The sequence below is a fragment of the Sparus aurata genome, chromosome 12 (genome assembly GCF_900880675.1).
Source record: "Sparus aurata chromosome 12, fSpaAur1.1, whole genome shotgun sequence".
NCBI lineage: Eukaryota > Metazoa > Chordata > Actinopteri > Spariformes > Sparidae > Sparus > Sparus aurata.
In genome coordinates, this window is record NC_044198.1 from 28,277,238 (window position 1) to 28,301,910 (window position 24,673).

The following is a 24,673-nucleotide window of genomic DNA, read 5'->3' on the forward strand; positions in this document are numbered from 1 at the left end:
CACATTTTCCACACTTGTTTTAATGACAACGAACTGACAGACGTCACAGAGAATTCAGCAAAGAGGAAAATGCTCAAAACTCACCGACAGTCACAGAAACGTCCCTGATACTGTCCCCGTCTTCCCCCCAGCGTCTGGAAGATTATTTTACCACAATAAATACATAAATAATGCAAATGAGTCCTTATTCTACTCCACCTCTAAGAATAAAAAGGCATAATTGGGTATAAAAAGGAACTTAAAGGGGCAATATGTAAGAATTGTAGCTGAAAACATAATAAAATGCACTAAAAGAATCAACAGAATGTGAAGAAGTTACTGAAGATATCATTAAGCTAACATGCTAACAGCTAGCCCCGGCCCGTGATGGCCCAAAGCTCCCCAAACTCCCTGTCCAACTGCTAGCTGCACGGCTAACTGCGCTAACTAGTTCTTACATATTGCACCTTTAAACTGTAAACTAGATTTTATGTTATATTATCGATTACCATAAAATTGTAAATAACATTTTAAATTTAAATTCTCACAATGGAAAAGCTTCAATTCAAACGTCTACAAACAGAAAACACAAAGATGAATGTATTTGTTGTTTCTGCAGCGTCGTCACGGAGCTGAGAGGAGACGCAGGGACGCGATCCAACGCCTCGCTGCCTCTGACGTCTCGCTTCACAGCGTCAGATTTCTGCTACAGAACCTGCTGAGTGTTCAGTATTGGGAACATTCTTGTCATCTCATCGGAGACGTAAGGCTGAGCGGCGACGACGACATAACTCTGCCACTGAAAACGGGAGAAAATCCATTCAAGTTTGTAGATGCTCTTTACAGCTCGTCCATCGCGTGTTCAGCGGCGTGATGAAGACGTTCATAGTAAATAAGTTGTATAATACACCAACAACACGCAGCCTCACTCACCTCCACTGTGTTGAGTCGAGCGCTGATAATCTCCGTCACGTAAGGCATGCTAATCGACAGTGTTCACTATCTGAGTAATATCATTTACACTTCGCAATGTTACATATGAAACACGTGTACGTCGGCGAGCTGTGGAGAAGTTCTTCCTTTATGTTGGTTCTGTTGACCCGCCAGCGACTGTCTAAACACAGCTGAGCAGCGGGTCCAGAAGGACAGAGCCTCTCCGGCTTCTTCCAAAAAACCAAGAAAACACGAGTAGAAACGTACAGAGTTAATGTGTTCGTCTGCTTTGAAGAAGCCTCGGCTGCAAATGTTAGCATATCTGGCTAGCTAGCTTACCACCGGCCGTGGTAAACCAAGGACGTTACATTCAAACCTGGACGGTGTTGAGACGGAGCCCCGGTCCGTCCTATGGAAGCTGCTCATGAAGCCAAAATGGGCAATAAAAAGTCTCAGAACTTCGGTGTTGTTCGGCCAACAGAGCGTGAACCGAGCCGGATAACTTCTGGTTCAGCACCCGGCTCACTTGAACAGAGATTAATTAATTTAATCATGCGGCTCTACAAAGTATTGGCTCTACCGTCTGGGGCTCTTCATGGAGGCTTGTAAACCAGTGTTGCTAGCTAGCCAGATATGCTAACATATGTACAAATGATTTACGTATAAATTACGTATTTTCACTGTCTTATATTAGCGAACAGTCAGTTCTGCCAGCTCTTATGCTTCCCGTCCCTCAATGGAGTCCATTTACAATAGTTCCAGACTTGATCTACGTCAGATCCTCCACCCGACATCCTCTCCTGCCCGTCAGCACTCAGCTCGGGTGGAAACAAGCTGCTTTACTCCGACAGGGAAGTGATGGAGGTGAAGTGAAGCTGGAGGAGCGTTTGACTCGCTCAGAGACACTCGGCCGCTGTTCACCTGTCAGTTAGGTGTGAGCTGGTATTGTCTTCGCTGGTATGGCTGAGCTGAACTCGGGTCTGGGCGAGGGGACGCACACTGACCCCATCCTGTTGAGGGAGGTGGCTTTGGTCATGCCCTCGCTGCCCACCGTGGAGAGCGGGAAGCTCTCATAGCTCTCGGCCGCACGGCTGCCGCACTGGCAGCGCTGCAGCGTCGCCTTCAGCTCCCTCTGGAAGTTGCTGTTGAGGAAGCCGTACACCACAGGGTTGATGCAGGTGGAGGCCATCGCCGTCAGGTGGCAGGCGGAGAAGATGGCGTCGTGCTGGCAGTCGGGCAGGGCCTGGTGGTGCCAGTCGAACAGCGTGTTGAAGACATTCAGCGGCAGCCAGCACAGAGCGAAGGCTACGACGATGGCTAGCAGCATCACGTTAATCCTCTGGGCCCCACGAGTCCTCCGGCTGCGCTCCAGCATGTCCCTGCAGGACACAGCAGGACGCCTGTCAGACATTCACTGGGAAATATCACACACCTGAGGCAGAAGTTCAAATATAGAGCTGCAACACAAACAGGCAACAAACTGCTCAGAAAAGTAAAGTAGAGCTGTGTGACCTGCGTCGTTTGAGGCGGAGGAAGATCCTGAGGTAGCAGAGCAGCACCAGCAGCAGAGGCAGGCAGTACTGGAAGAGCAGCAGCGAGGTGGTGTAGGCCAGGCGGTGCTTATCTGACGGCCACAGCTCCATACAGATCAGGTGGTCCCTAAGACCAGACACACAGGTGAGTTACAGGAGACCAGAGACACACAGGTGAGTTACAGGAGACCAGAGACACAAAGGTGAGTTACAGGAAACCAGAGACACACAGGTACGTTACTGGAGACCAGAGACACACAGGTGAGTTACAGGAGACCAGAGACACACAGGTGAGTTACAGGAGACCAGAGACACAAAGGTGAGTTACAGGAAACCAGAGACACACAGGTACGTTACTGGAGACCAGAGACACACAGGTGAGTTACAGGAAACCAGAGACACACAGGTACGTTACTGGAGACCAGAGACACACAGGTATGTTACTGGAGACCAGAGACACACAGGTATGTTACAGAGACCAGAGACACACAGGTATGTACAGGAGACCAGAGACACACAGGTGAGTTACAGGAGACCAGAGACACACAGGTGAGTTACAGGAGACCAGAGACACACAGGTGAGTTACAGGAGACCAGAGACACACAGGTACGTTACAGGAGACCAGAGACACACAGGTATGTTACAGAGACCAGAGACACACAGGTATGTACAGGAGACCAGAGACACACAGGTGAGTTACAGGAGACCAGAGACACACAGGTGAGTTACAGGAGACCAGAGACACACAGGTGAGTTACGGGAGACCAGAGACACACAGGTGAGTTACAGGAGACCAGAGACACACAGGTACGTTACAGGAGACCAGAGACACACAGGTACGTTACAGAGACCAGAGATACACAGGTGAGTTACAGGAGACCAGAGACACACAGGTACGTTCCAGGAGACCAGAGACACACAGGTGAGTTACAGGAGACCAGAGACACACAGGTGAGTTACAGAAGACCAGAGACACACAGGTACGTTACAGGAGACCAGAGACACACAGGTACGTTACAGGAGACCGGAGACACACAGGTACGTTACAGGAGACCAGAGACACACAGGTACGTTACAGGAGACCAGAGACACACAGGTATGTTACAGGAGACCAGAGACACACAGGTAAGTTACAGGAAACCAGAGACACACAGGTACGTTACAGGAGACCAGAGACACACAGGTACGTTACAGGAGACCAGAAGCACAGGTACGTTACAGGAGACCGGAGACACAGGTGAGTTACAGGAGACCAGAGACACACAGGTATGTACAGGAGACCAGAGACACACAGGAGACCAGAGACACACAGGTACGTTACAGGAGACCAGAGACACACAGGTACGTTACAGGAGACCAGAGACACAGGTACGTTACAGGAGACCAGGAAACACAGGTGAGTTACAGGAGACCAGAGACACACAGGTACGTTACAGGAGACCAGAGACACACAGGTCCGTTACAGAGACCAGAGACACACAGGTGAGTTACAGGAGACCAGAGACACACAGGTACGTTACAGGAGACCAGAGACACACAGGTGAGTTACAGGAGACCAGAGACACAGGTACGTTACAGGAGACCAGAGACACACAGGTACGTTACAGGAGACCAGAGACACAGGTACGTTACAGGAGACCAGAGACACACAGGTGAGTTACAGGAGACCAGAGACACAGGTACGTTACAGGAGACCAGAGACACACAGGTGAGTTACGGGAGACCGGAGACACAGGTACGTTACAGGAGACCAGAGACACACAGGTGAGTTACGGGAGACCAGAGACACACAGGTACGTTACAGGAGACCGGAGACACAGGTACGTTACAGGAGACCAGAGACACACAGGTGAGTTACGGGAGACCAGAGACACACAGGTACGTTACAGGAGACCAGAAACACAGGTGAGTTACAGGAGACCAGAGGCACACAGGTACGTTACAGGAGACCAGAAACACAGGTACGTTACAGAGACCAGAGACACACAGGTACGTTACAGGAGACCAGAGACACACAGGTACGTTACAGGAGACCAGAGACACACAGGTATGTTACAGGAGACCAGAGACACACAGGTAAGTTACAGGAAACCAGAGACACACAGGTACGTTACAGGAGACCAGAGACACACAGGTACGTTACAGGAGACCAGAGACACACAGGTACGTTAGAGGAGACCAGAAGCACAGGTACGTTACAGGAGACCAGAGACACACAGGTACGTTAGAGGAGACCAGAGACACACAGGTACGTTACAGGAGACCAGAGACACACAGGTGAGTTACAGGAGACCAGAGACACACAGGTACGTTACAGGAAACCAGAGACACACAGGTACGTTACAGGAGACCAGAGACACACAGGTACGTTACAGGAGACTGGAGAAACACAGGTACGTTACAGGAGACCAGAGACACACAGGTACGTTACAGGAAACCAGAGACACACAGGTACGTTACAGGAGACCAGAGACACACAGGTACGTTACAGGAGACCAGAGACACACAGGAGACCAGAGACACACAGGTACACTAGACTAGTACTGAGTCATGGATCTAAGTCAGCTTTCATCTTCGATCGTTACATTGAAAAGCAGGAAAGAAAAAGAAACAACACATGGAAGGTAGCCGCAGCTAGCTTAGCATTAGCCTGCAGCTAGCTTAGCATTAGCCTGCAGCTAGCTTAGTATTAGCCTGCAGCGTCACTTCCAGACTCGTCTCCTGTGCAATGGAAACTCATTTAACGTATTTTTTCAAAGATCCTTTATCGACGTGTTTGTGAAGAGGGTTCACTCTGGACGGATTTGAGAAACTGAACTTTGTAACAAACTGAATGTGTTAATTGTAGAAACACTGAAGGCTTGTTGAATCTTTATTCTTACCATCCCTGTCCACTAACCTGGATCTTTGTAAAGAAGTGTCTGAGAACGTAAATGTCAGGACACAAAACCAGCGATCTGTTGATCTGTACTAACATAAGAGTTCACTGAAGGAGAATATTATTCAGCAAAGACGAAACCGAGAACGGAGGGATTCAGAAAAAACACACAGTTTGACAGAAGACTTGTTTTGAATCACAGCCGTATAAAATAATTTACTTCCTGTGGCCTGATTTCAGATCTGAGTGTTTGTTTGCTCATAAGTTTCTCCGAGCTGTCTGGAAGTGGATTATAAATGAGTCACTGATTTTAAAGAGCCTGTTGGGAGAATAAACACTCAACATGAGAGTCCGTTCTTGATTAAGAGTTCTGATGTCGCCGTCTGCTTTCTCCTCACGTCGTCTCTCGCCTCATCTCTGAGTGTTAATGCAGCTAATTGTTTTAAACAGAGCGATTAATCAAAACCAAGCAGAGCTCAGAGACAAACTTTGTAACTTGTGGGATTAAAAAGGTGATTTATCTTCCCTCCTGTTGATCAGCCTGACTGTGATCCTGAGCTGACCTCAGGTTCTGTTCTGCTGACTGGAGCTGGAGGGGAAATGGACTTTACTTCATGAACGTAACATTGCAGAGAGGAGACAGAGAACCAGAACCAGAACCAGAGTCTCTGCTGAGTGCTGAGTCCACTCAGAGGCTGACCTCATGCAGTTTATAGCTCATGGAGAAATCTTGAATATTGTATCTTGTCATGTTTCATGATGCTTTTCAAGGGGACGGCAGACACAAGTGAAGAGTTTCTAACATGTTCCCTCCTCGTCTGTTCGCTGGAGGATCCACTCACATCATTATTTAAGGCTTTAACAGCAGAATAAGCTTTAAAATTCATCAATGTGAACATAATGAATGTCTTAATATCTGACAGATGAAGACAGATGTTCTGTGTTTCACGATCGCAGCTGCAGACTGCTGATGTGAGGAAGATCATTGTGAAGTCGACAGCTCTTTTCCAATTAAAAGATCTTTTGTGTTCTCGAGTCGAGCTTCACACAATCACACAGCAGCGAGTCAAATGTTGGCAGCAAACACGTCCAATCAGGTGCAGCGAGGCATTAAGAACACAGCTCTGATTATTGGTTGTTGTTAAAGGTGGAGGAGTGACGGAGACCAAACGATGAATCCATTGTTCCTCAGCTGAGATTTAAATCAGGCGGAACATAATGTAAAGGTGTCGTCATGGTTCACTGAGAGCGATCTGTCCACGCAGACGACTCTGTGGTGTTTGTACAGTAACATATAAACAGACATCCACCCGCATGATCAGACTTAATTACTTCCCTCACCCATTATTAATTTCTGTGACAGGTGATGCAGTCGTTAAAGTGTTAGCCTGCGAACACGAGGAACATTCGACTCTCATGTTGTTCGTTCATGAAACATTAACATCATCGTCCGACTGTGCTGCAGAGGTATCTACTGGAGTTAGCATGCTAACCAGCTAGCCTCTCACGTTCTCTCTCATGATACCACTCCAGGCTCCCAGTCCAGATTGCTAACTGCACAGCTAACTGAGCTAACTAGCTAATGGTAGCTACAGTTAGCGGTTAACTCAGGTGATCTGCTGCCTCCTACTATGAATCCAACAGGTGGCAGAATCTTACAAACTGCACCTTTAACATGTTTGTTGTGTGTCTGTTCTGTTACTGCTGGAAGAATATTTACTTATTTTACTTTTTATTACAAACTAGACACATTTTCTTAAACTGTACGATGCTTTTCGAGACTATAAATCCAGAAAAGAATGAAACACAGTTTGAAACAAACACCTGGCTCAGGTGATGGTCCGATCATCTACAGTCCAGAACAACGTGGAGAAGCAGAAGTTTTGTTTTTTATCAGGTTCAATTACTTGGCCGCCTCAGGTAATTTATCCACCTGTTCACTTCAGATCAAATTCAACTCTTTGGACCTGTGAAGTTCTCGTCGGTGTGCCTCGCCTACCTGCAGCAAAGATTGCCTTGCATTTGTAATAAAAGGCGGTCTGAGCTGGTGGAAAGGTAATTTCATGCCAAAATGAACAGAAATTGCACCAAACCAGCAGAAAACCACATGAAATGACCAAAGAGGAAATTCACTGAGGATGTCTGCGTTGCTGCTGGCTTCAAGCTGGCAAGAAATTAAGTCTCTGTGGGACTTGAGGCCTCGAGACGTTCGTCCTGGATTCTTCACACAAACCCGGGGGAATTTTAAAACTGTGCTGCCTCTAACATTCACCTCACAGTGAGGCCCGGTCACACCAGACGGAGTAGGATTGTGAAATATTTGTTTGCTGTCGAGGAACAAACGAGCAGCAGTCAGTCACATCAGCTCTCCAAGGATTAATCTAAGTATTTCTCAGGATTTAGTTATGCTCAAAGCTAACAAACTTCTAAAAGGAGTCATCACCTGGTTTTTTACATATCCAGTCCCTCTTGGATCACTTTGGATCAATTCTTAAAACTTATTAGAAACATTAAAAAAAAAAAAAAATCAAACATAGAGCTTGTTCTGACACTTTTTCATACCGCGACTTTCTCACGCGAGATTATGCGCGAGGTTTTGACCGGTCCGGATGTGCATTGTATTAATATGTAATGAGGCGCGCGTTGATTGGCCGCAGGAAGGACAGAGCCGGAATGGGGGGCGAGCCTGCATGCACACAGACTCCAAAACATAAACAGCCCCCTGTCATGGCGCACACACTAAATGACGAACCTTACGGAATTCAGGCATTTATGTGCGAGCCGGAGTCGGAAACCGAAAGGGAGAGTGAAGAGGCAGAGACGGTGGAAGAGACACGTTTACAGCAGGACGTCTCTGAATGGTAAATAATTTTTTTTTTCCGTCTTACTTTTCACACTCGTGTTTTACATGTAAGACCTGAGTTTTAATGCTGGCGGTGACGATGTATGGCGTGAAAATGACAGAAATAAGCAGATTCGGCGTGCTCACTCTGGCTGAGGACGGCTGTGAGCCGATGCTTATGCGAGTAGCCTCCTGTGGTAACGTCACCACAGGAGCAGAGTCAAAATCTCCTGCTTCAGGAACGCGCACTACTGTGCGCTATTCCTGTTCGGAAAAAGAGCCAAAGCGAAAAAAATGAGCCACTTTCAAACTCCAGCTTTTCAGGCAAGTTTCAACAGAGGTCCAACACCAATATGCATGATTTAACGAGAGAAACTGCGATTTCCGGGTGATGACTCCTTTAATCGATGTAATAACGATGGACAACATGACAGCTCCTCAAAAGTGAAGTCAAAACGTATAGATGGCCCCCTGGTGGCTGGCTGCAGTATAGCTTATAAATCCATGTAAGCAGACGCAACATCGGTCAAACTAAAAACTTGTCATGATCCTCTCAGTTTGAAAAATGTGCTAATTGTTGTGAAACTCACTCGAACTTGTCACCCGTCGTCTCTCAGGTACCTGAGCTCACCTGAAAGGGTTTGCGGGCAGGCTGATGTTCTGGAAGGGGTCATTGGTGAGGATGTTGAAGGAGAGGAAGGGCAGAGAGATGAAGCAAGCGACCAGCCAGGTGAGCCCCACAGCCAGGTAGGAGTGTCCTGCAGCGGGGGACCAGCCGGTGGGATGCAGGATCAGCTGGTGACGCTCCAGAGCGATCAGAACCAGCGAGAAGACGGAAACCGTCACCGACATGCACTGAACGAAGGGCGTCACCTGCAGACAGGTGTAGAGAACAGGTTCAGAGAAGATAAGTGTGTGTATTAGTGTTTATGTGTGTGTGTGTGTGTGTGTGTTCTGACCTTACACAGGGCCTCTCCCAGAACCCAGCGGTCCATCAGAGTGTAGATGACGGTGACGGGGAGACACACCACACACATGAGGATGTCCGAGCACGACAGGTTGGCGATCAGGATGTTGGTGACGTTGCGCAACTCCTGTTGCCGGGCGATGATGAACACCAGGCCCGCGTTGCCTAGCAACCCGATCGCTATGACGGCGCTGTACGCTACGATCAAGAAAGTAGCCCCTCCCACCGAGGGCGGGCACTGAGAGGTTTCTGCCCAATCGGAGGCCTCCCAGACGCTGAGCAGGCTGCTGTCGTTGGACATGGCGGGGTGAGGAGAGGGGAGGGAGGGGGTGAGGTGAGCTGAGGGGGGGGACAGTGCGTCAGGGGTCGGGGGGCTCGACAGGACCAGAACCCTGCGGCTGGTATTGAACTTCTCTTCCCCCAAAACGGAGCGAGATCAGAGCCGAGCTGACAGACGAGGGAGGAGCTGCAGCAGAGCTCAGGACTGTTTGTTGGTGGGATGCAGATGAGGAGACGACTGAGTCAAATATAGATGTTGTCCTCTTTTTCCTTCACTGTCGGCATCCCGCTGGATCCGCTCGGCACCAGAGTTTCCCTGCGAAGGACGGAAAACACAACAAGGCTGAGAATAACACAAGACAGACAGGAAGTAGAGGAGGTCTTAATGAAGAGCAGAGACAGCCAGAGGAGAAGATGATAACGCCTCCTGTTCCTCATTAACATCATGTGCTGTTGCTCTAATGTCACGTTATCACCGGGGACGGACTCTCCTGGATCTGATGTTGAGACCTCAGCGACTGCTCGAGTGTCTCACTGTTACATATTCAACAGACAACCTGACACAACCTCAAAGGACGACTTCAGTCAGTCACTTACATAGAGTGGTGCACAGACACACCTTTCTGCAGAGACACACCTGACCTTCTGTGACCAGTTGGCGGCCATGTTGGTGTCAGAAAAATATGAAAAACTCACTGGAGGGCGTCTTTAACGAGACAAGGTTACATCCAGGAAAAACAATGACCTCCAAATATGTAATGTTTGAAGAACAGAGATGATTTTTCAGGGTTTAATTAATCCATGAAGAGATATTAATTACTCCAACATGAACATTACTCCAGGTAATTTATTGACAAAAAAAACAAGGTTCTTTAACTCCTTAATGCTACACAAATTACTGAACAGATATACATTTATTTTACTACTTACTCAATAATAATAAAATAATACTTAATTGCAATGCAATGTTTGAATCTGTGTCAGCGTGAATGTGAGCAGCAGCAAAAAGACGGAGTTGGTCTGTGTAAAGACATGATGTGATGTCTGTGTGGACACAACAGTCTCTGATTTCACATTGTTTGTCTGATTTTGTCCATCCCTCCTTCCTTTGAGCAGTCTTGAGCGTGACTCTTATTCTAATTCTCAGTCCAAACAGTTGAAAGGCGCTGTGATGATGAAAGTCCACTGCTCTTAAGCAAAATCACCTGTTTTCTTCTGATGATGATGACAGTATTTATGTTCCAGAAATAATACAAAAAAGAGGACGTTTAAAAAAACAGAAATGTAGCATAATTTGGAGGAGCGAGCGACACATCAGATCTGACGTTTGTTGTTTAGGTTGTTGAGAACAGAATAACGTAACAACAGTTAACAGAAACCAAATCCATCAACCCACAACTGAGAATCAGTCAGGACGGACGAGGACGGAGCAGCTGTCTGTGGACGCCAACATGTAAAACTGTTCCTTGTCTTGGTTTTACCTGCTGTTACACCTGCTGTCACTGTGAGTCAGCTTCACCTGCTCTGCTGCAAATCAAAAAAACACCTGTGCTTCTTAAATGAACACATCGATATCCCTGAAGTCTGACTGCTCTGTGATTTACTGTGACGCCGAAGTGTTAAATCAAACATGTAAAGTTAACAGTGACATGTTGTCAGGAGACACACATGACGTCGTCTCTCTGCAGCTCCTCTGTTTCCTCCTCCAGTCTCACTCAGTGTGTTTACATGCACAGCTGAGTCAGATTACAGCCATAGTTCAACTCTGCTACTCAACCAGACAACTGCAACTGTCCGAGTATACATGCCGGTGAGAAACCCGGATTATTGTCTGGAGCATGTCATACCCGGTACGCTAGGTGGCGCTGTACCCATTTCAACTAGTGGTAACAGAAACACCTCCGGCTGACCTCTTTACGTCACCAGCAACAACAAACTGCCTCGACATTCCAGAAAGATGGCGTACGAAGAGCGAGACGAAGCTACATCTGTGTACACTTCATATATGGTGTACATGATAATTACACAAACTAGATGCACAATGGAGCTCTTTCTCTCTTTCTTGCGGTGATTTCGGAGGAAAGACGCCGCCGTCCGTCTACTTCCGGCTCACGGCCCCGGGGAAAAACTTGCGCCTGTGCAGAACGCAAAATCTGATCCGATCCGCTGGAACGTATCCATGCAGGAGTAATGAGACTATCAATCAATAATCTGGGTGCTTTAATCCGACTATGAGAAATCTGATCCGGTCTGATTTCAGTCAGACTAAGGTGTATACATGCATCTTAAAGATCCCATCATAGTCGGACTGACACAGTAATTCAGTTTTCTTGCGTGTCATGTAAACGCACTGAGTGTTTGATTAAGATGCAGTTTGTTACCACGTCTCCTGCTGCTGCAGCTCACACACACCGACTGCAACATTCATCCAGTCCTCACTCATTAGCACACATACATGTGCATGGACACAGTCGTCTGCCAGCCGCCTCCCTCCCACTCTAACTGTCTGTCTGTCTGCCTGACTGTCTGTCTGACTGCCTGTCTGACTGTCTGTCTGCCTGACTGCCTGTATGTCTGACTGTCTGTCTGTCTGTCTGACTGCCTGTCTGACTGCCTGTCTGTCTGTCTGACTGTCTGTCTGTCTGACTGTCTGTCTGCCTGACTGCCTGTATGTCTGACTGCCTGTCTGTCTGTCTGCCTGCCTGTCTGTCTGTCTGCCTGTCTGACTGACTGTCTGTCTGTCTGTCTGTCTGCCTGCCTGTCTGACTGACTGTCTGTCTGACTGCCTGTCTGTCTGACTGCCTGTCTGACTGCCTGTCTGACTGCCTGTCTGTCTGACTGCCTGTCTGTCTGACTGCCTGTCTGACTGCCTGTCTGTCTGACTGCCTGTCTGTCTGACTGTCTGTCTGTCTGACTGTCTGTCTGACTGCCTGTCTGACTGTCTGTCTGTCTGCCTGTCTGCCTGTCTGTCTGTCTGTCTGACTGCCTGTCTGACTGCCTGTCTGTCTGACTGTCTGTCTGCCTGACTGCCTGTCTGACTGCCTGTCTGACTGCCTGTCTGTCTGACTGTCTGTCTGCCTGTCTGCCTGTCTGTCTGTCTGTCTGACTGCCTGTCTGACTGTCTGTCTGACTGTCTGTCTGCCTGACTGCCTGTCTGACTGTCTGACTGTCTGTCTGCCTGTCTGTCTGACTGCCTGTCTGACTGTCTGACTGTCTGTCTGACTGTCTGCCTGTCTGCCTGACTGCCTGTCTGACTGTCTGACTGTCTGTCTGACTGCCTGTCTGACTGTCTGACTGTCTGTCTGTCTGCCTGCCTGTCTGTCTGACTGCCTGTCTGACTGTCTGACTGTCTGTCTGACTGTCTGCCTGTCTGCCTGACTGCCTGTCTGACTGTCTGACTGTCTGTCTGCCTGTCTGACTGCCTGTCTGTCTGACTGCCTGTCTGTCTGACTGTCTGTCTGACTGCCTGTCTGACTGCCTGTCTGTCTGACTGACTGTCTGTCTGACTGACTGTCTGACTGTCTGTCTGTCTGACTGCCTGTCTGTCTGTCTGTCTGTCTGCCTGTCTGACTGCCTGTCTGTCTGTCTGTCTGTCTGCCTGTCTGACTGCCTGTCTGACTGTCTGTCTGACTGCCTGTCTGACTGCCTGTCTGTCTGACTGCCTGTCTGTCTGACTGTCTGTCTGCCTGTCTGTCTGACTGTCTGTCTGTCTGCCTGTCTGCCTGTCTGTCTGACTGACTGTCTGTCTGACTGTCTGTCTGCCTGTCTGTCTGTCTGTCTGCCTGTCTGTCTGCCTGTCTGTCTGACTGCCTGTCTGTCTGACTGTCTGTCTGCCTGTCTGTCTGACTGTCTGTCTGTCTGCCTGTCTGCCTGTCTGTCTGACTGACTGTCTGTCTGACTGTCTGTCTGTCTGTCTGCCTGTCTGTCTGCCTGTCTGTCTGACTGTCTGTCTGACTGCCTGTCTGTCTGACTGACTGTCTGTCTGCCTGACTGCCTGTCTGTCTGACTGTCTGTCTGTCTGCCTGTCTGTCTGACTGTCTGTCTGTCTGTCTGTCTGCCTGTCTGTCTGTCTGACTGTCTGTCTGTCTGACTGACTGTCTGTCTGTCTGTCTGTCTGTCTGCCTGTCTGTCTGTCTGACTGTCTGTCTGACTGTCTGTCTGTCTGTCTGTCTGACTGACTGTCTGTCTGCCTGTCTGTCTGTCTGCCTGTCTGACTGCCTGTCTGTCTGACTGCCTGTCTGTCTGACTGTCTGTCTGTCTGCCTGTCTGTCCTCTGACAGCCTTTATGGGGCCCGAGGGACGGAGCTGCCAGAGAATGAGACACACTCGCAGGTGTTATTGCACATCCACAGTGACTCACTGGCACCATCCACCCGCTTGTGATAACGCTCATGAAAAAAAACCCTTCGCCATCTCCGGCTCCGTCTCTCAGGCACAAGCACACAAACACACTCACGCCTTATTATAATCTGTGTTTGTGCGGCGCTCCATCTGAAAACACTCCCTGAAAACAAACCCGTGGCGTCTGTTTCTGCACTTTGTTATCGTTTCTCCTCATCTGAACTCATTTCATGCAGGAACCCCACAGTGAAGACTTCATTTCATATTTAATGCTCGCTCCATCTCCGAGCGGGAACGGAAAGACGAGGAAATTACTGGGAGAGGCTGCGTTCTGCAGAAACACCCAGAGATTCATCAGGAAAACCAGCAGCAGTCCTCCGAAAGGGACGCGGACGTCGTCTGTCGTTGCTCTGTGTTCATATCATCTGTACGTTTTCTGAAAACTTTCGTTTACGCAGCAGTACCTCCAGAGGTCGTGGGGGGAAGTGTAGCACGAGACACGCCCAGACAAGAGGACGAAGCTTTAGGAATGTCTGAACTTTCTGATTATGGCTGCGTCCCAATTCAGGCCAAGGCCAATTACATCACAACACTGTGTGAAGTCTGTCCCAGTCTGAAGGCTCCTCCAGATGCTCCTTCTGCTCCCTGTTTCTGGAGAATGCACCGCTACGATCCTTCGTGGCCTCACATATCCCAAGATTCTTTGCACGCCCGAAAAAGAAGAAAGAAAAGATAGAAAATGGCGACATCACGTGGCGTAGATCGTCACTTTCGAGGGCCTGGACGGCAGAAATCATGATGTCACATTTAACAACGGCGGACGAGGTTAACAAGGTCTCTCTGAAGGACTCGCCTTCAAAGACCACAAAGGCGAGTCCTTCAGAGGATGCAGACCCTGAACTGAGACACAGCATTTGTTAGTACAACAGAACAGCTGGGAGAAGAACGGACGGACGGTGGTGAAGGAAAAGTTGAGAACCCTGCAAGAACGATATGACTGTGAGCGACGCCCTCCATCTACGCCACCGTGAAAAAAACAACAATTAAAACCAATTAAATATCTGAGGTTCTAATGTCTAATGTGCAGCTGGAAAACTTTCTTCAGTCAACAAACAACGTCTGCACAGATCTGAGATCAGCTGCTCGTCTTAGCGTGATAATAGTCATGGTGACGGGTGACAGCAGAGACTCTTAAGCTCTCAGAACTTCTGTACAAACTCATAAATGGCTCCGAGCACGGACAGGATTTATTTTATAACCCAGTAAAGAAATTCTAACAGTGTCTGGACTGAGCAGAGTTTCTGTCTGCGAGTCTGTGAGCCGGTGAGTCAGTTCACACCTTCAGCCTTCATGAAAAAGCCGTCGCCTCGGTCTGATTGGCCCGGAGGAGAACGCACCAGGCTGCTGCTCTCCATCATTAATGAGGAGTCCTCACCTGCTCCACAGGTGATCTGACCCACCGCAAAGAAAACTGCGACAGTTTCACGTCGCTTCACAAGCCGTTGATCGAACTAGCAGACGAGGTGATGAGGAGGAATAAAGATCAGCTCATCCAATCAAAACAACCCAACGAGATCGTTGGGTTGTTTTGATTGGATGAGCTGATCTTTATTCCTCCTCATCCTCTCTGACGTCTCGTCTTCATCACAGTCGTCTGTTATTGTGCAGATGTGTTCCATGTAAACAGGACGTCAGCGGGCGATGATGATGATGGTGCTGATATTAAAACCCATCGCTGTCACTCTGATCATCACCACACATGCCGATGGAATTTAAATGACGAGGCTGTAAACAAACGATCCGACGTATTAATTCTAAACAGCACTCAAGGACGCTCAAGAACATTTCGTTGTGCGTCAAAGACGGACTGCACTCATTTGTTTACTGGCATCATTCAGAGCTCCATCTGAATTCTAATGTTAGCTGACAAACTGTTGACAAATTGAATTTGTTTTAAATAAAGTTATCTAATGTGAGACGTGAATGTGAGCGGACGTGGAGGAGGACGCGGGGGACGCCGAGGGCCGAGGCCACGCCGCCCCTCCGAGACGCCGATGCCCTTTTGTTCTTCATTCATGTATTTCCTCTGACAACACAGCGTCACCTGACCCGACCCGACCCGACAGCTGCGACGCTGCGCTCAGACTCGTATCTGTGTTCTGATCACACTCCAGAGAACATCGCAGGGTTCTGTTCATCTGGGTCACATCAAGACACTTCCTGGGTAAATATACCGGGAAGTTTGATCGGCAAAATTCAAAAAGATTTACTCTCGCTTGAGGTGATTTTTTTGTCTTTTGCGAATCAGATGAATGTTTGATGGAAACAGATTTGCCGAACGTTCGACTCACGTGACCGATATGCTGTTTCCACGTCTGCAGAAACGTGTCTGTAAGCTGTCGGCTCGTTTGGACCGATAAGCAAACCAAAAAACCAGCTGACATGCAAGAAGAATCACAACTTGCCCTCTCAAAAGTAATCCCTGAACGCCGCTCTCCATTTTCTCTCCTGGTTTGTTAACTTGTGTGATGTAGCCACGTAGCCGACACCTCCTCGTCCTCGCACCAAACTGCTCTTCACGTATCCGAATTCATCCACTCACCAGATTAATTTCTCCTGAAGTTTCTTGTCGTTAAACTTTCCTCTCTGATGAATTACCAAACATTCAATCACAGCCCTCGACAGGTCGTCCTGAACGACCAGCAAATAAACATTGTGCACAAAAACGATTGGTAGAACTGCTCATTATCTCTGAGCTGTTAGAAATTCATAGTGTACACTGCGAGGATAATTAAATTATGCATCTTCATAAGGCTTCACTGAAGGCCAGCAGAGGAGGGGGTCAGCAAAACCTTCACTACAAAGTCGAGCACAAGGAAACGAGACAGAGCAGAAATCTGCAGCGCAAACACAAACACATTCATGAACCTTGGTCAAGTTTCCAGCCTGAATCTTTGGCTGTAGCCTTATTTATTTAATTGGAGGTTTAAATAAGATATCTTGCCCCAGTTTTTTCAGTTAGGAAGTTCAAAGACTCTCCGTGCTGCGATCAGAGCGGTGTTGATATAATCTGCTGATTCAACGACGAGACGGGAAGATGTTTCAAACGTTCATGCTTCAGATGAGCCGCCGCCGCTCCAACATGTTCACCTGATCAGTCTGCAAAAGATCACAACGTGCAGATGTTTTCCATCCCCAGTGACAGTCGTCAGTATTTAATCCAGCCCAGTCTTCAGTTTCTTATTTCAGGAGAAGCTTCTGCAAACCAGGTACGTCCAAAGTCGTCATCTCAACACATCACGATCACATTATATGACTGAATGTGAACGTGAAGTCGCACCAGCGGCTGATCTTTGCACACATTTCCAGATGTTTTGTGGAGACAAACCGTCTCTTTGTCACAGCAGGTCGGATCATCTCCATCTGTGATCTTAGCGACCAAAACAGATATTTAAAACCAAATCATGATGAAGCACAGCGTTGTCACCTAATCGAAAGTAGGACTCATTTATTCTGGCGAGTGATTTAAGAACGACAGGAAAGAGACAGACATCTTGTTTGGAAACATCTCTGATCTCGTCTATCAGACCGACATCTTCCATATGTACCTTTGCTGACGTATGTGACTTAAATGACTGTTTACAGAATCAGAACCGGCTTTACTCTGGGTTGGATCTATAATCTGAACTCTGTGGACGTCTCTGTGACCAACGTTAACACATGGAATGTGTTCAGTGACGTCCTGTGATCAGATCTCACTTCTCCACACTGGAACAAACAGATACAGCGTTTTTTAACACAAACAAAGAAATATCTTTGTTTATAATGTTTGCCAAATCAAGAAGTAGGTCCAAATAGTGAAGAAAGTGTTACAGACAGCGTTTAACAAGTTCATACAGTCTCTCATACACAACTAGTCTCATAATTTTGTGTTTTTTTCAAGGGAGTCTGGTGAATCTCCCCACTCTCCTCTTCCTCCAGAGAAACAGCCTACATGAGTGGCTGTTTACTGTGCAGATAAGAAAATGTCTTCTTTTATAAACTGAGTGTAAACGGTGAAATAATTTGAGACAGTGTGTTCAAACAGCTGCTGGGAGGTGAGACGCACTTCAGACACAGAAACAGACAGGAAACTCTATAAACACTGTGCAACGACAAAGTGTACAACTTCACAAAGAAAGAAACATCTCCATGTTTTGATTTAATGCTGAATTTACAGGAAGGCTCCAGCGATTTAGAATCTATCGTAGCTGCCTCACAAAGTTTAAGTTTTCTCCTCATGAAACAACTCTTAAATCACTACATTTGTTAAGGGAGTCTGGTGACGTTGCCTCTTCTTGTAGTAGATGACAACATGTTTAATTTAAACATACAAAGGTGTGACACCTCAGACAGACACAGTCTCTGTCATTCAGAGAGAATAAGGTGTGAAGTTTTCGTCTGTTTGTATCATTAATACAGAAAATATTCCATTGTTATTCACCGTTTGTGATTAAATTAATGCTTGTTAACGATCAATGACCCTGCAGATGTGTGAGTTTACAGCTTTCATGGTCGTCAGCTCTCATTTCTCTCCGGCGCTGATCCGCCTCTGGAGGTAGTATCAGGGCCGTGTTATTGGTGAGCCGTCCCAGTGTGAACGGATAAGCCGGCAGCGTAAAGCGAGGGCGTGTCGGTCTGACAGTCTGATAACTGCACAGGTCCTTCACTCGACTAAATACAGAGAAATGTCCCACAAAGCAACATTACAGGACCAAACAAAAGTAATGTAGTAACTGTAACTGTCTTTGGCAACTTATATGAGGAAAACAAGCAGCTGTACGTGGAGAAGCGTCTGTCGTCCTGTCTGTCCTCCTGTCTGTCCTCCTGTCTGTCCTCCTGTCTGTCCTCCTGTCTGTCCTCCTGTCCGTCCTCCTGTCTGTCCTCCTGTCTGTCCTCCTGTCTGTCCTCCCGACTCTTCATCACATTTCTGCACAAAAAACAGCGTCTGTCACCGGCAAAAAACTTTAACTCACCGAGTGTTTTCTGATGAAAATAAATCTCCACGACTTGTGAACTTTACCCCAGAAACCAGCCTCAGTCCCCGCGAGTGAGGGAGTCAGACAGCTCCCAGTTTAAAAAACTTAACTTTGTCACTTTCCAGGATGTTTGGTGGGTCAGTATCTCAATCACTACACATCACTACACACGTTTAGATTGACAGGGGAACACCTGGGAAACACCGACGTCATCATCATGTTGTGTACCGTCACGCCTCTTTAGGAGCCGCAGCGCTGGCTTTCTGTGTGAATTACACACGTGAAGGCAGAGATGCTTCACTGTGTGTGAACAACCAACAGCGGAGAATTGGCGAACCCCCGCTCAGGAGATAATGTGGCGTCGCTGTGTAAAAAGGGCTTGTGGCTCCCATGTAACTCAAACCCCAGCGTGACGTGAAGAACAGGATAACTGTTTACATCTGATTAAAGAGTCTTTTATAATCTAACAGATTCTAATAACGCTGTTCCTAAAATAAGAAACAGGAAGATGACAAAAGGCTCCTCGCCACAGAGCAGGTAAGAGGTGTGTCCCCTCAGAGCTGCCGTAGGCTACGAGTTGTTGTGAGAGGAAATAAGAAGTATGTTGCTGCTCGGTGCGCTAACATCACGTCTCCATGTCCCGTTTATTATATTCTTATTAAACCAGCTCAGTCAGGAGAACCAGAGACACACAGCTTAGCTTCCTCAGCTAGCTGGCTAACGTTTTATAGATATGAGGCTGAACAAAGCTGAGTAACAGACATGTGGTGCTGGCACAGGGACTGTCAATCCATAAACAACGACGTCATCGTCCATCTCCATGGAGACGTCGCTCAACCCTTCTCTGAATCTGAGCTCACTGCAAAGTGAAAGTGTGTTTCTTCCAATTACCCTTCACTACATGCCTCAGGTTGTTGCACAAATTAAAACAAGTTATCTAATCATTATGGTTTCAGTTACTTAATTCTCATTAATTCATGGTTTATATTTCGGGGTCTGGAGCCCGTTAGTGACAGCAAGGAGGAGGAGGAGGAGGAGGAGGAGGATGAGGAGGAGGAGAAGGAGGAGGAGGAGGAGGAGACGGAGGAGGAGGATGATGAGGAGGAGGAGGAGGGAGGAGGATGAGGATGAGGAGGAGACGGAGGAGGAGGAGGATGAGAAGGAGGAGAGAGGAGGATGAGGAGAAGGAGGATGAGGAGGAGGAGGATGAGAAGGAGGAGAAGGAGGAGGAGGATGAGGATGAGGATGAGGAGGACACGGAGGAGGAGGAGGAGGAGGATGAGGACCTCGATCTCTCTGAGTCTGTGTTCCTGCAGCTCCATGCCGACCTGCCGTGCAGCATCACGTGAGGATTCGTCCTCTGTGGATTGTTTAAGACACCTCGACTCGCTCGAGGAGAATCAGTGTGAGATGATCACCTGAGGCGTTTGTTTAATTCTTTGCATGTTTGTCGTCACCTTGTACGTTTCCAGGCGCTGAGGAGAACGAGGCGACGGCACTGTAACAACGTTCTGTGGCTGGTGTGAGACTTCTGGCTGCACAGATATAAATAACTCCAGTGTTTTGTGAGTGTGGAACTGGGACAGTAGTGCTACTTAATCTGTTTTGGATTAAGCTACATCAGACTTTACTTTGTGTTTAAAAAGAGGAGAAGTGTGGAGTCACAGAGGCGTCTCCGAGGTTGGCTTTCAGCGAAGCACTAATGTGATTTTGATGTTCCAGAAAACTGATTTCCGCGTCTCACTCGTGACCTCTGTTTTGACTTTGCGTCTCCTCAGACAACACCGCCCGTGGACCCATGAGTCGCTCCCTCGTCTGTCTCTGCGCCACATCGGCGGACATGTTGGAGTGAGGGCCGGTCGGTCAGTGTGGGTGAAATGATCCTTCAGGTTTAATGTCTGTTAGGATTTAAAGTGTCTTCTCAGCTCGGGGGAGAATAACTTCACACGATGAATATGGAGCCGGGAGGCGGGGTGAGAGAGGGAGAGCGGCTCCGGCAAAAAATAGAAAAAAGAGGAGGACGAATCCAAGGACGGAGCAGCACAAAGAACGGGGGAATCTCTGTTCGTGTGCTCGTCACATCGATGCAGATGGCACTTTCACACTTCCTCCCCTGATTGAATTTGACTGTCACTTTCTGTCCGACCACTATGTGCCTGAACACAGAGCGAGCTCAGAGCTGCACCTTCTCATGAATTATTAAAACTAGATTTTGGATTGAGCTGTGTGTCGGCTTCTCCTGAAACTGTGTATGAAAAAAAAACAACTTATTAAATCAAATGATCCCCTCACAGCGCCGACTTCATCGTCCTGTATCATCTCCATCAGTCAGGACGTCGAGCCAAAATCTGTGGGAGTGAAAGGAAGTGAAGTCCTTTAAGAAACAGGACACACACACACACACACACACACAATATGTCTTTCTTCTTCTTCCCATCTTATGCAATCCCACACAGCAGAGTACAGGCTGCCGGAGATCAAACACGATACTCGTCAGCAGCCTCGTCCTCTCGTTACGACGCTCTCCACCTCCTCTGAAGCTACTTCAAAGTTTCCAGAGTCACAGTCTATCTAAAGACCGCTGATCTGCTTTAAGATGAGTCTGTGTTTTAATCCCTCGTAAAGGAGAAGTGTGTTTTTCCTCTTTATCGAGATGATCTCAATGCTTTTAAAATTTCACAAGGTTTATAACAAAATAATTACAGCTCCTGACGCCTCTGAATCCGATCGCTTTGATGCTTTCATTCTAAAAACCGTTGAGCATGACAGGTCTGAATATTAAGCGCAATAAATAATGCAGATTTAATACTCATTCATGTTAATGATTGCTTTGTTTTTGGGTGAAAGAGGATTGTCAGGGCGCCTGTTAGATCGCTAAAGGCTGCTGCAGCGTGCTAATCTGTGCTCAACTGTACCAACAGCTGAGAGATAAACATAATTAGCATGCAAATGGTTCTGGAAGCAAACACGGATCTTTTCTTATTCTGTTCCATCTTTCAGGGGAAGATGGATCTGAGAACACAACTCATCTCTGCAAAGTGTCATCGATCAGATCGGAGCAGTTTGTCATGAGCCGATCAGCGCTCGCGTTAGTTGCCATGGCGGCGTGATAAACGAGGGCTGATGTCCTCGTGGTTACGCAGGGAGGGGGCGGGATGATTAATGATGTTTCCATCAGCTCGCATCATGTCGTGGGCTCGCACACAGAGGCCTCACGGTGAGGCGATATCCTTGATGTTCACATCAGGTTTGATCCTTAAGACATAAGCCTGAAATCTTCAACAGATCTTTCTGAGCCCGACAAGCAGAGCGTGTTAATGCCAGCAGGGCCGAGACGAGGCGGCGGGGGGGGTTCTGTTCAGCCGTTCATCCAGCAGATGGCAGGTCCGACTCAGACTGAAGCCAGGAGGCTCGCAGCCCATTAAGAGGCCTCCGATAATCCTGTTCTAACAAGAACTTTACACTGTTTCACAGAACAGAGAACGAGAGAGTGTCAAGTAATCCTCGTTAAGATTCTGATACTGTCTGTGAGCCTCCACCATTAATTTACAGAGTATTAAAGAAACTCAGTCGTACCACAATTCACCTGACTTTATATCATCAGGAGGAGGAGAGGAGGACTTTATATCATCAGGAGGAGGAGAGGAGGACTTTATATCATCAGGAGGAGGAGAGGAGGACTTTATATCATCAGGAGGAGAGGAGGACTTATATCATCAGGAGGAGGAGAGGAGGACTTTATATCATCAGGAGGAGGAGAGGAGGACTTTATATCATCAGGAGGAGGAGGAGAGGACTTTATATCCTCAGGAGGAGGAGAGGAGGACTTTATATCATCAGGAGGAGGAGAGGAGGACTTTATATCATCAGGAGGAGGAGAGGAGGACTTTATATCATCAGGAGGAGGAGGAGAGGACTTTATATCCTCAGGAGGAGGAGAGGAGGACTTTATATCATCAGGAGGAGGAGAGGAGGACTTTATATCATCAGGAGGAGAGGAGGACTTTATATCATCAGGAGGAGAGGAGGACTTTATATCATCAGGAGGAGGAGGAGAGGACTTTATATCATCAGGAGGAGGAGAGGAGGACTTTATATCATCAGGAGGAGGAGAGGAGGACTTTATATCATCAGGAGGAGAGGAGGACTTTATATCATCAGGAGGAGGAGAGGAGGACTTTATATCATCAGGAGGAGGAGAGGAGGACTTTATATCATCAGGAGGAGAGGAGGACTTTATATCATCGGGAGGAGAGGAGGACTTTATATCATCAGGAGGAGAGGAGGACTTTATATCATCAGGAGGAGGAGAGGAGGACTTTATATCATCAGGAGGAGAGGAGGACTTTATATCATCAGGAGGAGAGGAGGACTTTATATCATCAGGAGGAGGAGAGGAGGACTTTATATCATCAGGAGGAGGAGAGGAGGACTTTATATCCTCAGGAGGAGAGGAGGACTTTATATCATCAGGAGGAGGAGAGGAGGACTTTATATCATCAGGAGGAGGAGAGGAGGACTTTATATCATCAGGAGGAGGAGAGGAGGACTTTATATCATCAGGAGGAGGAGGAGGACTTTATATCTCAGGAGGAGAGGAGGACTTTATATCATCAGGAGGAGAGAGGAGGACTTTATATCATCAGGAGGAGAGAGGAGGACTTTATATCATCAGGAGGAGGAGAGGAGGACTTTATATCATCAGGGAGGAGAGGAGGACTTTATATCATCAGGAGGAGGAGAGGAGGACTTTATATCATCAGGAGGAGGAGAGGAGGACTTTATATCATCAGGAGGAGGAGAGGAGGACTTTATATCATCAGGAGGAGAGGAGGACTTTATATCATCAGGAGGAGGAGAGGAGGACTTTATATCATCCGGAGGAGGAGAGGAGGACTTTATATCATCAGGAGGAGGAGAGGAGGACTTTATATCATCAAGAGGAGGAGAGGAGGACTTTATATCATCAGGAGGAGGAGAGGAGGACTTTATATCATCAGGAGGAGGAGAGGAGGACTTTATATCCTCAGGAGGAGGAGGAGAGGACTTTATATCATCGGGAGGAGAGGAGGACTTTATATCATCAGGAGGAGGAGAGGACTTTATATCATCAGGAGGAGGAGAGGAGGACTTTATATCCTCAGGAGGAGGAGAGGAGGACTTTATATCATCGGGAGGAGAGGAGGACTTTATATCATCAGGAGGAGGAGAGGAGGACTTTATATCCTCAGGAGGAGGAGAGGAGGACTTTATATCCTCAGGAGGAGGAGGAGAGGACTTTATATCATCGGGAGGAGAGGAGGACTTTATATCATCAGGAGGAGGAGAGGAGGACTTTATATCATCAGGAGGAGGAGAGGAGGACTTTATATCATCAGGAGGAGGAGAGGAGGACTTTATATCATCAGGAGGGAGAGGAGGACTTTATATCCTCAGGAGGAGGAGGAGGACTTTATATTCCTCAGGAGGAGGAGCGAGAGGACTTATATCATCAGGAGGAGGAGAGGAGGACTTTATATCCTCAGAGGAGGAGAGGAGGACTTTATATCTAGGAGGAGGAGAGAGAGGACTTATATCATCAGGGAGGAGAGGAGGACCTTTATATCATCAGGAGGAGGAGAGGAGGACTTTATATCATCAGAGGAGGAGAGGAGGACTTTATATCATCAGGAGGAGGAGAGGAGGACTTTATATCTCGGAGGAGAGGAGGACTTTATATCCTCAGGGAGGAGAGGAGGACTTTATATCATCAGGAGGAGGAGAGGAGGACTTTATATCATCAGGAGGAGGAGGAGGACTTTATATCATCAGGAGGAGGAGAGGAGGACTTTATATCATCAGGAGGAGGAGAGGAGGACTTTATATCATCAGGAGAGGAGAGGAGGACTTTATATCATCAGGAG

General features: G+C 47.6%; 1 protein-coding gene across 2 annotated transcripts in view; it reads right to left on the minus strand.

Annotated features, from left to right (window-relative positions):
- Positions 1 to 24,673, minus strand: part of npy8ar (neuropeptide Y receptor Y8a) — a 35,858-nt gene continuing 11,185 nt past the window's right edge. For both annotated transcript variants that reach the window (XM_030434897.1, XM_030434898.1), the window contains exons 2-5: positions 9,125 to 9,727; positions 8,797 to 9,038; positions 2,425 to 2,571; positions 1 to 2,291 (exon numbers count right to left, since the gene is read on the minus strand). In XM_030434897.1, the coding sequence (XP_030290757.1) occupies positions 1,841 to 2,291; positions 2,425 to 2,571; positions 8,797 to 9,038; positions 9,125 to 9,433 (1,149 nt within the window). In that variant the 5' untranslated portion in view covers positions 9,434 to 9,727 and the 3' untranslated portion in view covers positions 1 to 1,840. The remainder of the gene's footprint in view (positions 2,292 to 2,424; positions 2,572 to 8,796; positions 9,039 to 9,124; positions 9,728 to 24,673) is intronic.